At 36.5% G+C, this 17,186-nt stretch overlaps 1 protein-coding gene across 4 annotated transcripts in view; it reads left to right on the top strand.

Moving 5' to 3' along the window:
* Positions 1–17,186, top strand: part of LOC150098858 (activin receptor type-2A-like) — a 181,969-nt gene that overhangs the window by 69,165 nt on the left and 95,618 nt on the right. For all 4 annotated transcript variants that reach the window (XM_090404565.1, XM_090404562.1, XM_090404563.1 and 1 more), the window contains exon 4: positions 8,685–9,004. In XM_090404565.1, coding sequence (XP_090260691.1) covers positions 8,685–9,004 — 320 coding nt within the window. The remainder of the gene's footprint in view (positions 1–8,684; positions 9,005–17,186) is intronic.

The following is a 17,186-nucleotide window of genomic DNA, read 5'->3' on the forward strand; positions in this document are numbered from 1 at the left end:
AATTATAGACTACCCTTACAAAAAAAAAAGAAATATTTGATTTGTTCAAATAAAATTTAATTTCTGTTTAATTTGGTTTAAATGCTATATTACCTTGATGGACCAGTGTTTCACTCAGGATTTCTCCGTGAGTGCAGGTCACAAAGATGCCTCCAATGATCTCGATATCGAACCTTTCTCTTCCATGTTACATCCATAGATTTTACTAGTGGATCTTCCCATCTTGTAGTCTTCCTGGTTTTCTCTTTATTCTTGGTTGCCAGTTGAGTATTCTATATGCCCATCTGTTATTGTTGAGTCTGGCTATGTGACCGGCCCATCTCATCTTGCTTTCATATACTGCAGTTACTACATCTTTTATGCCTTATCTCTTTCTTCCGTGTTTCTAACATGTTCCATTCTGCTGATGTTACAAATCCTGCGTTCCATTGCATGCTGAGTTATTCTGAGAGTCTCTTCTTCTTTTCTTGTCGTATTCCATGTTTCTGATCCATACGTGAGTGATGGTAGAATATCACTATCAAATAGTTTTGCCTTCGGAGAGATGTCAGGATTTGGATCAGTAAGCATTTCTTTTAGTCTGTTGAATGAGAGCCATTCAGCTTTCTTTCTTTTTGCTAGTTCTTCAGATAAATCGTTAATTTTTATTGTTTATCCTAAGTACTTGTTCTATAGGGATGTTATCAATACATAGGTGACTGTCACTTGTGTAGATGTTTTTGATCCATTTTGTTTTTTCTAGATTCATTTCTAAGCCTATCTCTTACTGCTGTTTGTGTATACTTTTTCACCCATTTCTTCTAAGTCTTTTGGGTTGTTGGATATCAGTACTAGATCATCGGCAAACATAAGAATTTGTAGCTTTTCACCATCTATGCTTATTCCTTCGTTTAGGTCTATTTTTTTCAGAATGTATTCTAAAGTACTGGTAAATAGATTTGGGGAGATCACATCGCCTTGCCTGACCCCTCTTTTTATATCTATATTTATAGGTTGATCAAATAGGGTTATTTGTGTGGTCTGATTTTTGTTAATTTCTTTTATCATGTGAATATAAGTAGGGTTCATGTTTATTTCCAGTAAGGCACTGATGACTGCATTGTATTCTATGGTATCAAATGCTTTTTTAAAATCAATAAAGAGGAAACATAGAGGGATTCGGTATTCTCTGCATTTTTCTGTTAGTTGTGAAATGACCTGGAAATGATCTATTGTGGAGAAGCCTCTTCTGAATCCTGCCTGCTCTCTGCTGGAGTTGTCTTCTAGAGTGTTTTGGATTCTGTTCGTGATCTTATATATGTGAGAGAGTAGACAGATTGGACGATAGTTTTTTATGTCTTTCTTGTTCCCTTTTTTTGAATAGAAGTATGGTTTTTGAGGTTTTCCATTCCTTTGGAATCTTTCTTTCTTTGAAGTACCACGTGAATCTGGCAGCCAAGGCTTTGAAAATAATTGGTCCACCTTGTTGGATTTCTTCAGCTTTAACTTGATCAAGTCCTGAGGCTTTACTTTTACTCATTTTCTTAAGGGCATGTTCTATTTCTTCTGGAAGTACATCTGGTATATTGCTTGGTTTTGGAATGATAGGTTCTACAACTTGGCACTTAGTTGCATAGAGATCATTATAAAAATTTTGCACAATTTCTTCTATCCTTTTTCTATTAGTATGTTTTTCCCCATTTTGATCCTGTAAAGCAGATGGAATTGACTGTTTAAAATTTAAGTCTTTCTTTATTCATATAAAAATGCTATATATTGTAAATATTAATATAATAAAAATATTCTTTATTTTTTTTTAGTTGTCATAATCGTTATACTATTATTTTGTGTCTCGTAATAACTTAGAATAAATAAAATTTTCATTATTAATTTTCCAATTTATTTATATTCATTCTTTTGCTTTCCTTCGATTCTAAGTAGTGCAGGTTTTTTAGTTGAAATTTTTTTTGTCGCCCACTTGAGACACACTTTTATGACAAATGGCTCACATTCCAATTGAGTTTGACACTCCTGCTTTACATGGTGTAGGATAGGTGCCAGTGGAGTAAGAGAGCATAAAGAAGTGAGAAGTCAGCTGGAGTGCAAATCTTCTGGACAGCCAGGGGAATGTCATCAGGGGCAGGGGACTTTTGGAATCTAATTTAGACAGAGTTTTCTGATAATAGGTAGGTGGAGGCATTGGGTATTGGATGTTTTGGAGTGGCTGGTGGATATTTACCAAAATCATCTATGCAGGCATTTAAAGAAAAGTATGATGCCAGGAGATTGGCTTTTTCCTGTTTGTAACAATTCAATAGACTCATCAGGGTAGTAATGGTGTAAGCAGTGTTGGGCAAAAGTCTGTGGCCAACTGCTTTGATAAGAGACCAAAATGCGCAGATATCATTTGGTGACAATGCAAGTTTCCTGCTTTCAACTACAGTGGAACCTCGGTTGTCGAATGACTCCCATTTCAAACAAATCGGTTCCCGACATATTTTCCGAACAAAAAACGCACTGGTTTCCAAACAGAATCTTGGTTCCCGAACAGGCAAACCGGCAACCACGTGCTCCGTGGGCTGAGATTACGGCAGGAGAGTGTCAGTTACTCCGTAGCCTACGCTCAGTGCAGACACATGCTGAAATTTCTGGAGAATTAATTAATTTAAGACACCTATTGTATATTATTATTATTGTAACATACCTCCATGAAGTCAAAAGACTCATCGTGGGAGACCCAACATTGCATACTAACCATTATTCACACAATACCTGTCATACTTCTTATTAAACTCATTTGCATTCTTGAATTTGCAATGCCTTTTCTTGATTTTCTTTGTGTTTTATAGTTTTGTTTTATAAATTATTATCAAAATAAGCTGCCATGGGGGCCGAAGGATAGTGATAGCAGCAAAGCGAAAAGAAAAGTTGTTAAAACCAAGATAGAGGTGAAAAAAAGAAATCATATCCAAACATGAAATTGGCATTCGTGTCTTGGATCTTGCTGTATGCAGTTTAGTATGGCGAAATCAACAATCTGTACATTACTCAAAAATAAAGAGGCGATCAATTTTCATCTATATTTTATCTATTTATTGTGTTTATTCTTTTTAATATACCCAAGGAATGGAGGGAGAGTGCTCTTGTCCCCATCTACAAGGGTAAAGGGGATGCACAAGACTGTAAAAATTACAGAGGAATAAAGTTGATGTCCCACACAATGAAGATCCTAGAAAGAGTTCTTGATGATAGATTGAGGAAGGAGGCGGAGATTGCAAAGGAACAATTTGGTTTCATGCCTGGTAGATCAACAACAGATGCTATCTTTGGGTTACGGCAGATGATGGAAAAATATCGAGAGAAACAAAGGGAGCTACATCTGGCATTTATTGATCTGGAGAAAGCATACGATAGAGTGCCAAGGCAAGAATTCTGGAGGTGTCTGAGGGAGAAGAAGGTGCCGGAGAAATATGTCAGGTTGGTGTGGGAAATGTACAGAAATGTGAAGACAAGTGTTCGGACCTGTCTGGGACAGACAGAAAGTTTTGAAGTAACAGTTGGCTTGCATCAAGAGTCAGCATTAAGTCCGTTTCTGTTTAATATTGTGATGTGGAGGTGGTAACAGAGGAGGTGAGATAAGATGCGCCTTGGACAATGTTGTATGCAGATGACATCTTGCTGTGTGCAGATTCAAGAGAAGCGGGAACTAAACTGGAAAGATGGAAAAAAGTATTGGAAGAGAGAGGTATGAGACTGAGCAGAAGTAAGACAGAGTATATGTGTTGCACAGTGGGTGGCGGACAGGAGACAGATCTGGAGCTATAAGGAAGGTGAGAGACTTTAGATACTTAGGTTCAACAGTGGAAGAAGATGGAGGAGCTGAGAAGGAAATGGGATGCAGGATACAAGCGGGTTGGAGGAACTGGAGGAAGATGGCTGGAGTGTTACGCGATAAGAGGGTGGCGATCAATCTGAAAGGCAAAATCTATAGGACAGTAGTGAGGCCTGCTATGACATATGCTATAGAAACTGTGGCCCTGAGGAAAAATAACATCAGCACGATGGAAGTAGCAGAGATGAGAATGCTTAGGTGTATGTGCGGTGTGACCAGAAAGGGTCGTCTGAGAAATGACTATGTCAGGGGAACAGTGAAAGTTATGAACTTAGGAGCGAAAATACAGGAGGCAAGGTTGAGATGGTTTGGTCATGTGATGAGGAGGGAGAACGAATATGTGGGAAGAAGGGTCATGCAGATGGATGTGCAAGGAAGGCGGAAGCGTGGGCGGCCAAAGAAGAGATGGAGGGAGCTAGTAGAAGAGGACTTGAGGATGAAGAACTTGGATGTGGTAACAGCCCAAGACAGGAAGGTGTAGAGGAGACTCATTATCAACAGTGACCCCACTTAAGTGGGAGAAGCTGCAGAAGAAGAAGTGTGAGAAAGCAGAGATCTTGATGATAACCAATTGCGGTATACAGGTATCCTTTGCTTAACGCAGATTTGATTATCACTGTGAAATTAATTGCAGCAAGATTTTTGATTAATGCACCTTTAAATTCATCATGCTCATGGGACAAGGCTGCTAGCCTTGTAATCATCCAAATTCTCTTAATGATCTGTGAGAATGTGAAAGTTTTATTTTTCCCACGAAATACAGCATCATTGTTACAACCTATGGACATGGGAGTCATTGCAACTTTCAAAGCCTATTTTCTTAAAAAGACATTTTCAAAGGCATTTGAAACAACAATGGATGAAAATCATGCCACAAGGCTGGGAAAATCCCGAGAAAGTCACGCCACGAAACTGAGCCATCCAGTTACTTCGCTGCTATCATTAAGAGTGGGTGCATTACAAGCTCCAGTTGTTGTTCTGTTGTACGTTTTTACAAATTACGTTCTTCATAAATTTTACAGCCCATTGATCATGTCGAAGAATAAGAGCAAACCCACAACCGGGTCATTAAGTGAAAAAAAGAAGAGGATCGTAATTACCTTAGATACGAAACTTGATATAAATAAAAAATTTAAATGTGGTGAAAGTAAAAGGAATAAGAAAATATTAAGATAGGATGCCAATTTGGTTTTAACAAGTCGACAATACGGACTATTTTATCCAAAGCTGATGAGCATTGCAAGCAAGGTAAAGTGGCATCTGCAAGTATGCAATGCACACGTAACCGGAGTGCTATAATGGTTGAAATGGAAGATCTGTTGATTATTTGACTGGAAGACTGCAATCAAAAGAGAATTCCAATTAGTGCCTATACTATCACGGCCAACGCTCTAAGTCTGTTTTCAAGACTTAAAGAGACTAAATATAAAGAAGACAATTCAAAATTCGCAGCTAGCAAAGGCTGGCTTGAAAATTTTAAATCTAGAGCTGGACTAAAGAATGTGAAAATAACAGGTGAAGCTGCAAGTGCCAATGAAGATGCTGCATCCACCTTTCCTGCTGAGCTGCAGAAAATTATCGAAGAAAATGATTATGATTACCGCCAAATTTTCAATGTAGATGAAACTGGACTCTATTGGAAAAAAATGCCATCTAGAACTTTTATATCAAAAAAAGAAGCAGCGCAACCTGCCTATAAAGTATCAAAAGATCGCTTAACTGTTATGCTTGGAGGGAATGCTAATGGAGATTTTAAATTGAAACCTGCTTGTCTATCGAACTCAGAACCCAAGTGTTTTAAAAGGATGTAACAAGAACTCTTTACCTGTAATTTGGCAGGCAAATCAGAAGGCTTGAGTTACCCAAATTGACATGGTTTTGATGGTGTTGATGCAGAAGATGTTAAAGAATTATTGGATTCAAATGCAAAAGATTTCAGTGACAACGATCTTCTTGAAATTGAACAACGTACATATGAAGACAACGAACAAATGGAATGTGAAGATGAGGTTCCAAAGGAAATAACAGTCAAAGAACTGGATGGAATATTTCGCAGTTTAGAATTGCTTAAGCAGAACCAATTTGTGAAGTAATTTCACAACTTGGCAATATGGGCAATAGACCTCTATACATGAATTTTTCAATTGTGAAATTACTTCACATACAGACTTTGTTTGCTTACACTTGAATATAGAATTAAACCAAAAGTATAATTTCTTGGCATCTGTAATTTATAATACAACCAAGTGGAAAAGCTTCTAACATCTATCTCTAATCCAGTATATTTTAGTAACAAGGTGTGACATCTTTTGGATACTTGTATATGGAAATATGACTTCTTCATTACTTTAACCTTGGTATCACTTCTGGGCCTGGCTCCCACTAATGAGACCTCAATAAAGGTTGAAGCCAGTCTGAGTAGTAATCCTTACCATAATGCATAACATTATACATGTCTGTAAGGATATGTGCTTTACATTATGAGGTACTGAGGCAAGTGATGTGAAGTCATTATCCTCTATATACGAGTTGCCCAGTCATGAAATTACTTCATGCACAGACTTTGCACTTGGATAAAGGATTAAACCAAGAATATAATTTCTTGGCATCTGTAATTTATAATACAACTAAGTGGAAAAACTTGCAGCAAGTTTTGTGGCAAAGGCAATACTAATGAATCTTGTCTTTTACATACCCTACAGGAAAATATCTAGGAGTGTAAGTTCTGGTGACTGTGCAGGCCAGGCTGTAGAACACATTTGGCATATCCACCTGCCAGGAAGTTGGATGTTCAGAAGAGACATGACTTCTTGATGGCTTAGCGATGGTGCTCCATCTTGCTGAAAGACAATATTGGATCTGTCGTTCAGAAGTTGTGGCAATAGCCATATCTCCAACATGTCATAGTAAACAATTCTGGTTACATTTTTTTCAGCAAACATGAAAGATCCATAAACTTTATCTTCTGTCAGGACACAAAACACATTTATCTTTGGACTGTCCCTTGAATGTTCAACTTCCAATCAACGACACAACATCCATGTATGGGGTTTCAGAACCCTATACATGGATGTTGTGTCGATTCACATTTCCTGACAAATGAAATGTGGCTTCATTGCTGAAGCACATTCTTGACATGAACATTTCATCCTCTTCAATGTCTGACATAATGTCTGAGCAAAAAGAGAAGCGGGCTAGCTTATCATTTGGCATAATAGCCTACAGTAAGTATAAATGATATGAAATGAGAACAAGGCAACAGTGTAGCAAATTCTGCATTTCTGCAGAATTTGCCACACTGTTTTCTGTATAATCTTGATGATCCTGGATTTTTGTCTCAGCAGAACAGCCAGTTTATTCAAAGTAGCAAAGCTGACAGGAACGTGTGCTCAACTTTCTATCAATATAGTCACAAAATTAGGAGAGTAGTACCTCATGGAACATGCTTACTATGTTTAATCCCATACAGCATCCGTGGCCATCATGCAGAAACTGCTTTACTGCTCTATTCTTGGGTGGAGAAGGTGTTGGTTCTCTAGTTAAATAATAATGATATGGAAAGCATGCTCAACAAGCCATCACCTGCACTACTTCTAACAGAAAGGGAGGGGACAGGAACCAGATAGATGGAACAAGGCGATAGTTGTTTTGCACCTTCAATCAGCAGGGTAGTGCTGTTCATCAGGCAATGTAAACTTGATATGAAATTCATAAACCAAAAAAAATTCTTTAGATTACAAGAGATTATAATAAATGTGTATAGATGATTTCATTAAATAACTGGTTTAACAACAGGAGTACGGTGTGTAGAACTTTTAGTGGTGAATTACCTCATCTTTTGATTCCTTCGAATCAAAACTGCTATACATATCTTTAACTCAGGAATTTGTTTTTGAATGAATATTATCACTGTACCAGGCTGATATGGAATATTTTTCTTATGATGCCAGAAATTTTATCTGGATTTGTCACTGTTTTCTGCATTTCCAATATTGATTGCAGTTATTTTATAGACTTGCAGCTATTTTAGAGAGTTAACCTGTTTCTGAGTGTATATGCTAGCAAGAAAACTTGATTTTAACATTTGATATTTGCAAGGGATCATAAGATACAACTATTGTTTAGGCTTCAAGAATTTTGGATTCAGGGTGATCCTCCTCCCCCTCGTTACAGTCTTCTGTATAGAAAATTCACTTTAATTTCAAGAATTATTTTAATATATCAAGTGTTTGGATCACAATGATGGGAACACTAAACTATAAATGAAGAGAAATTAAACATCATCCATCCCATTTGACATTTGTTACTAAATGTATTTGTAACTCTATAGCTATGTGTCATATATGCAATTCCACAATAGTGAGTTCTTTGCAATACTGCAAATAGGTTTGAGACACGCACACAAAAAAGTATGTTATTGGAGTTGGTCTCATATGGAGGTGGCAGGGTTTTTTTTTTTTTTTTTTTTTTTTTTTTTTTTTTTTTTTAATATATATATATATATATATATATATATTGGTAAACTGTCCAAGATGCAACAAATTTGCATACATAGCACATACCAAAGGATGAACCATGCTGTCATAAGCAGTATCAGGTTTTTAAAAAGCCAAGTTATGTGGCTATGACAGGCTGTTGGACCTACCATGAAAGGGTAGATGAGATTTGGAAAGCCCTTAATTTTTAAATTTCTCATTATCGAAATTTGCAATTATAATGTATTGTTAGGTTTGTGTGTGTATTTGTTTTTTCTTCAGTTTTATAAAAGAGAAAAAAAAGCACCATGTAATATTCATATTATTTCTAATTAAAGTTGGACGGCTCACTACTCCAGTACCTATTAAGATGGCAACCACCAGTGTGGGAGTTGGTAATATTGTGATGTACACTGTTCTTCCACTTTTGGGAATTGCTTTGGTAATTATTATATCTTACTGGCTGTATCGACGACACAAGATGTCTCATTTCAATGAGCTTCCTACCTCTGAACCATCTCCTTTGCCACCACCTTCGCCTATTTTGGGACTTTTGCCAATACAACTATTAGAAGTCAAAGCTAAAGGAAGATATGCAACTGTATGGAAAGCACAGATTCTTGGTGAACATGTAGCAGTGAAAATGTTTCCTCCTCAGGTAAATTACTTTATATTGCATAATACTATTTTATGAGGCATTTTTGTGCATATAAAATAATTCAGTGAAATAAATATTTAATTTTGTTTTTTATGGTTTTTTTTTTTTTTTCATTTTCTAACATTCAAAAAATAAATTTAATATAAAACAAAGGAAATGATTGGTGATGGTTATAAGAATACTGGCGAATCTCATAATAGCACTCTTCTATAGAATAGTTTGGCTATTAACATTATCATGTAAAACCAAAATTGAGATGATTGAATTTTACTAGCTGTCCTAAATACCAAAACATTTTATTAAATTTTTATGGAAAGCACAGATTCTTGGTGAACATGTAGCAAAGAAAATGTTTCCTCCTCAGGTAAATGTTGTTGGCATTCATTATGGCAAAATGAAAATAATTACTGTGGTGTGGTGGTTTATCCCTTTCAGTTGTTTCCGACCCTAGGTGGCTTTGTTGGCTTGCTCACAAAGTGTTCTTGGTGAGATTTTTACAGGGTGATTCACCATTGCTACCCCCCCCCCCCTTCCCATTTTATTCAGGCCCAGGACCGGTGTATCTCAAGACTGTAATCCATCTGTGTTCACGGGGCTGGTTTGCTTATTCTGGGGGATGAAAAACCTATGCTATCTACCACCCACAGTAGTATTTTTTGTCTAAACTGCAGTACGTTTGGCTAATTTGCCTGTATGTAGAATGAAAAATCCAAGTTTTCTGGAAAAAATATCCTGCTATTTCCACATGCTATAGCTAATTCATCTTCAATTGAAAAAGCTCATATAGATATCTCTTCCCACAATGAGAATCGAACTTGGGGGGCCTTTTCCAGTAGAAGGGTGCACTGTCCTATTTGTTCTTCCATGTACTGTGCAGACTGGCTTTTATTAATTTTATTAATTTTTATTAAAATTAATTTTAATTTTATTGAAATTTGGTCTTCGGATGCTAACAAAAATTTTTTTGAGCTGCCTTAATTTTCATTTCACTCAAACCATTCTCACAATGTAAATGGACAAAACATGTCAAAATTAATTGCTGTAACTAACTCTGCATGCTGGGTGTGATTTAATAAAATGGGCATAGGATGTACATTAAAATATGTGAGGTGGTTGGATTTTGGTTTCAGTGAAATCACATTCATTGGCAAAAAGGATTCCCATTGAAAGTAACAATTCTACATACTGGCTGAAAGAAACTTGAATGAAATTTCATTGCCCAGTGAGAGTATCCTTTTCAGTTTAACTGCAAACATACTGCACCTATTTCTTCTCTTTCTGTTTTATTCCGTCTGCCCCTAACCTCTGAAACAACTTCCTTGTGAGGTGTTTTCCATCAGCTATAGCCTTTATCTCTTCAAGTAAATATCCATAAACTTCTTTCTCAGCCATTTTCTGCAATTCACAATGGCAATGATGAGCTCTAGGTTCTTCTAATCCTCATAAAGGGATTCCACACACACAATATAAAAGCACTTTTTTGATATTCCTGAATTTTGAGAAAGTATCACCTCACAATAGCATATTTTCCTGCGAACAAATTTCTTGTTTTCTGCTAATCAGTAGGCTGTAGATTCAAATTCTGCTGTGGACATGGATGTTTATAATTGTCTCTAGGTGTGAGATGAATTTCATCACCCTGTGTGTGACCATCTTCCCGCTATTGGAGACTTGAAGTAGCTTACAATATTTACCTGAATTTATCGATTATATATTTGGTTTAATCCTTTATCCAAGTGTAAGCAAACAAAGTTTGCACCTGAAGTATTTTCAGAACTGGGGAAACTCGTGGTAATGGTGGTATAAGTTCTGATCACTTGCCGTGGTATCCCATAATGCACAGCACATCTCCTTGCAGACATTATACTGCTATGCATTAAGAGAAGGGGGCACTACCCAGACTGGTTTCTACCTTTATTGAGGTCTCATCAGTGGGAGCCAGATCCAGAGGTGGTGGGCATATTAAGGTGGAAGTAATGCAGAAGTCATGTCACCATATACCAGTTGCCAAAAGGTGTCAACACCTTATTATTAAAATTCTCTGGATTAGAGATAGTTGATGGAAGTTTTTCCACTTGGCTATGCTACCAATTATATATTTGGTTTAATCCTTAATCCAAGTGTAAGCAAACAAAGTTTGCGCCTGAAGTATTTTCAGGACTGGGGCAACTCGTGGTAAAGGTGGTATAAGTTCTGATCACTTGCCTTAGTATCTCACAAGGCACAGCAAATCTTTTGCAGACATATATACTGCTATGCATTAAGGGAAGGGTCACTGCTTTATACCATCTTTACCATGAGTTGCCCCAATAAAGGTTTTGGCCAGTTTCGACCTTTATTGAGGTCGAAACCGGTCTGGGTAGTGCCCTTCCCTTAATGCATAGCAGTATACATGTCTGCAAGGAGATGTGCTGCGCATTATGGGATACCAAGGAAAGTGATCAGAACTTATACCACCATTACCATGAGTTGCCCCAGTTCTGAAAATACTTCAGGTGCTAACTTTGCCATAGTTCTGAAAATACATCATCATCAATTCCTGACATGTACCCTCAAGGGGTATACAGGATATGATAGTACTGCATAAAAAACTTACACCATTACTAACTTCCTATCTACAATTTTCCTCCAAATCAATCTGCCACCTGTCAAGACTTCAACATTATCAGATGTTATATTTCTATCTTCTAAGACACTTTTTACTGGATCAATCCACCTATATCTTGGTTTTCCTCTGGGTCGTTTTGCTAATCTTTCCTTGCCCATTCTGTTTAAGTGACCATACCACCTGAGATTAGCTCTGCTAATGCATTCCAGGATGCTGACAATGTCAAGTTCTTTCCTAATATCCTCGTTTTTAATATGATATTGCCATTGATTCCATCTGTTCATGCCTCTAATCTTTCTCAGGACTCTCATATCTGTAGTCTCTAGTCTTTGGTCAAGTGTCTTACTTCTGACCCAGCTCTCAGATCCATAAGTTAAAACTGGTTTGAACACTGTCTTGTATACAGCTAATTTAGTGTTCTGACTAATTTCTCTCTTATTCCATATGAATTTATTCAATTGACTTCCTACCATACCAGCTTTATTGATTCTGTTTGTCTATTTCCATATTTAATTTACCATCTTCACTAAATATCGTGCCTAAGTAGCTGAAATGTTTTACTTGTTCCACATGTTCCCTGTTCACAACACAGTTGACATTTTCAACAATTCTACCTATTTTCATTGTCTTTGTCTTTTTAATGCTGACCTTCCTACCATATCTATTATAACAGTTATTCAATTTAGTCAGGGAATCTTGCAAACTTATAGTGGATTTATTAGAAATATAACATCGTCAGCATAAAGCAAAGAGCTAACATTAACATCTCCAATTCTGATATCATGTTTAATACCACTTTCCTTCATAATGTGATCCATATAGATAATGAATAACAGAGGGGGATAATGTACATCCTTGTCTCACACCAAATTTAACATATTAAACTATCTTCCTGTACTTCCCTCAATTCTAACTGCAGACTTACAACTCAAATAAAGGCTAAGTATTGCTTGATGTAATGCCCCATTGACACCATATATAGCCAAGTGAAAAAACTTCCATTACCTGAATTTATGTTTCTTCTTTTTGACTAAAAAAAAAAAAAAGAATCCTTAGCCAACCCATGTACTCTAGGTTTACCTTTTATGGGTGGTAATCACAAAATAAAATTAAAAAAACAACAACTGAGAATAACTGTCCTCTGTTTCCAGTTGCCATTTTTTAGGGTGTATGGGAATGTCATCTTTCATATTTTGAACAAACTGGCTGCTTTAAGCATTATGTCTAATAAATTATATCTATTTACTAATTTTCCATAATTTTTGAAGGTGTTTTTTATGTTATGTTTCTAGTACGTGATGCCTGTCTTGAGTAGTTAACCAGGTGTTGTTTTCTTGCTTTGTTCGAATGCTTGTATACATACAATATAAGGTTACTATAAAAGCATACAAAATTCTGTTTAGCTGTCAGGTAAATGAGGTAATTTCAGATTATAAGGTATATCAAATTACCTACTGACAAATTGAACAGGATTCCATGTGTGAAGGCAATGAATAGGATTTGTTGTGTTGGGTTGTTTAGAATCACAGTCAAAGCAAACTAAGGGTAATGAAGAAGCCCACATTTGTTAACTGCATGTGTTCCTCTGGCTACCACTTTTGCATGATGCAAGATCCAAGTTTCTAGGTGTGAAAACCCTACCACCTTCACATGAGAATGACTAACTCACCTTTATTTGAAAAGGTTTTTATAAAGGTTCTTTATATCCTGGACACAGCGATTCAAACTGAAGTCTTCTCACCAAAGGGCATTGTGGATATACCAACTAGTCTGTGGAAGTTCAAATAGGATCACTCATCTCAACAAAATAAGATAAATTAGGTACCCATAATAATGAGAAAAATCTTTTTTAGTTATCTAATAGGATTGTTTGGAAAGATAGGTCCACTTCTATGTAATTTGTTTATGCCTCAAATGTTCTTGTAAAGTTTGTGCAGAACTCAAATTTGAGTGAAATCCACTAGCTTGATGCAGAAAAGGTAATTTTAACCAGCAGGAACTTCTGTAGAACTAGGTTTACTTATAAGACTTGACCATATGTTACAGAAATTAAGCAAATACATATATATATCTATATCAAGTATTGGCCTTATCTTCTGCACCTGCACATTATTTTCTTTCCCTTCTTTTATTGGTCAATCTGCTATAATCCTCCAGTTTACGAGATATGCTTCAGTTTTATTCTTACATTTTTTATGTGGTATTTTAGTGTAGTGAAAAAAAAATGCTGAAAATAATAGCTTATTAAGGCTTTGATAATAGCACATTATAATAGCACATCAGCTATATTGCATTTGCTGATATTCATGAGGCACTGGTAATTAATTAAAAAAATTAACTTGACAAGTAACAGACTGATTTGGAAGAAAATTGTAGATAGGAAGTTAGTAATGATGTTAATTTTTCTTGTAGTACTATCATATCCTGTACACCCCTTGAGGGGTGTACAGGATATGATAGTACTGCAATCAATGGCAGGAATTTGATGATGATGAACTAAAATGTATTGACTTGTGACACTATGAGAACAAAATAAATGGGATAATTTATTAAGCTGCTGATATTTCATGTTTGGTTCCAAATGCATCTTTGAAGTACAAAAAACATTCACAAAAGGCTGACAGTCCAGTAATTCTGGAAACAGTTCAAAAGTGTAATGGAGAACAGAATTCGCATTCTATCACATGTGCTGCCTTCTAGGGCTGCACTGAAGTTATTCTACAGCTCTTGGGAGCTGTGAATAGGTCTTAAAATAACTGTTCCAAATTTTTAATGAATTAATGGAACCATACCAAACTTTGTTGGTTAAGAAATTGCTGATACTTACTCAAAAATCGTCTTTCAGACTTGTAATGGCTTCTATGTAGTAACTCAATTCAGTTTGTGGCAATTTGTATGACTGATACTTTTGAGTAGAAAGCAGGTACACATTCATATTTTAAATTGTGCTCAAAGGAGTCATGTAGCAACACTTAACAGGATAAAAGATTGCACTAAGCAAATGGTGTTTGGAGGAAACTTTTTGTGAAGGGATATAATTGCAAACTTGGATATCTTGTAATGTTTCAAAGATATCTAGATGATTTTACACAGGGAAGAATTATTGGAAAGCTTGAAGGAAGTGACTGAATTACTGATATTGCCATAGAGTTTGGAATCTCACATAGTGTTGTATCCAGGCTCTATTCAGCATTTCAAACTAATGTGTTCCAGATGTTTGCTGAATGCCATCCTCGCTCTACCACAAAGCATGAAGACTGATTTTTGGTTATAACAGCAAAACGTAATCAATACACCATGGCAGGCTAGCTTGCAAGTCAACTCCATTCAAGCACAGGTACGCAGATATCTCAACAAACTGTGGCAAGACATCTGCAACAAATTGGCCTGTACACCCAAAGGCCTGTAGCCTGTGTCCATAACTCATCGTAGAGCATGTTGGTGTCTTCTCCATAAAAATTGGACAAGACACCAGTGAGCTAATGTACTACTCTTTATAGATAAGAGTTGTTTTAGTCTTTCCTCAGATTCTGGACAACACTTGATCTGATGTGAAAATGGTACCGCTTACCATTGCGAGAATGTTCTTGAAAGAGAAAGATATGGCAGTGCTGGAGTCATCTTGTAGGGAAGCATTAAGCTTAATGGATGCACCAAGCTACAAGTGTTAGAAGAAAAAAAAAGGGACTATGACCGGTGATGGATATTGCAACGAAGTATTTCATCATCATGTTCAATTGTTCTGTGGTGATGTAGACAAGGAATGCATTTTTATGGATGACAGTGCCACATCATACACAAGCAGTGGAGATACTTCTGGAGACCAGGGATATTAATTGAATTGAGTGGCCAATATGCTCCCCAGATCTGCCCCATAGAACACATTTGGGATGCAATAAAGAGATGCATTCCTGCTCAGAATTCCTCTAGAAAATAAACAGGACATTATCCTTGCTCTGAAGGAGGGCTTGGCTAGTTTTCCTCAAGAACTCCTGAATCACTAAATGCTAAGCATGGTATGATGTTGTGAGAGCTGCATCACAGATCACAGTGGACACATTCCATACTGAAATGTCTCTCTACATAGTTTTCTATGCACATTAATTCGTTAATTACGTCCTTAGGAAATTTGTAACTTTTGCCAAAAACATATTGCAATTTAATTTGTACAAAATTTATAATCTATATTTTGTGTAGTATAATTTATTAATATGCTGGCAATAAATGTATGTCCACATTTTGCTGTAGTCATGAAATTTTTTCATATATAGGTAAAAATGTAGTTTGTCCTTTGCTTTTGGACACAAGTGTATAAAAGTCAGTAAACCATTTTGTTATGTTTGGTATTATGGATAATTCAAACAGAAGAGGTAGACCATACAGATAATGGATAGATGACATAAAGGACTGGTGTGGAATGGGGGATACAGAAAATGCGACACTGTGCACTGGGCAAAGAAAGGTGGAAGAAGATAGTGAAGGAGGCATCAGATACCAACAGGCAGTGCCCATGGTTTATGATGATGACAAAACCATTTTGTTTACTGCTTCATGTGTGCTTAATTTTCCTATGCCTATTTAAAACCACATAAGTTATTTCCGAAGTTAGGTTCATATCACTTAAGTATCTGTAGTTTCTTTCCAATATGTTCATCTACTTTGAAAACAATACCTTTTCCCCAAAACATTAAAATTCATATTTTATTCTTCTTATTATTATTATATGGGCATATCTGCCTCCATGCAGTCCAAAGACTCATTGTGGGAGACTCAATCTATCCACACAATCTATCATATTTCTCCTTGAACCCATTAACAGACAAAGCACCTGTGACTGATTCTGGCAACGCATTCCACTCATTCACAACTTTCCAAGCAAAAAATCTAGTCATCACACCACTATCAACCACACCTTAATTCAACTTCCAGGGATTATCTCTTGTTCTCTCCTGTCTAGTCAAGTGCCGAAACATTTCCCCTCATCAATCCTATAAAACTAACTTAAATTTTAAGTTGGTTTTATAGCAACTTAAATATTTCCATCATATCCCCACTTTTCCTCCTATCAACCAACTTCCACAATCCAAACTGTCCTCATAGAGAACATTCTACAGTCCACTCACCATCTTGGTCACTCCCCTCTGAATCCTCTCCACTACTTCCTCATCCCCCAGGGAACCAGACTTGAGTATAGTAATCCAGATGTGGGTGTATCAGGGCCTTGTAAGAGGAATAACAACTTCTTTATTTCTACCTGTTAATGTGTTCTTCAATATCCAAGTAATCTTATGGACTACCTTAGCAATATGTCCTCTAAACATTAACTCTCTGTCTACCACCACTCCTAAATCTCTAGCTTCATTTATTTCCTGGAGTACAGTGCCATCAATGTGATACATGACTTGTAATCTGTTTATCCTAAAATGCATAACTTTACATTTCTCGGCATTAAACTGATACCCATTAACTTTTGCCCATACTGACAGCATGTTTACATCATCCTGCAAGCTCCACATGGCTTTAACTATTCTTCTTCTTCCTCATGTAGCTTCCTCAGTGAGAAAGTGCAGCACC

Source organism: Typopeltis vanoorti, chromosome 15, assembly GCF_054136105.1.
Source record: "Typopeltis vanoorti isolate ZY-2024b chromosome 15, IOZ_Tvanoo_1.0, whole genome shotgun sequence".
Classification (NCBI taxonomy): Eukaryota; Metazoa; Arthropoda; class Arachnida; order Uropygi; family Thelyphonidae; genus Typopeltis; species Typopeltis vanoorti.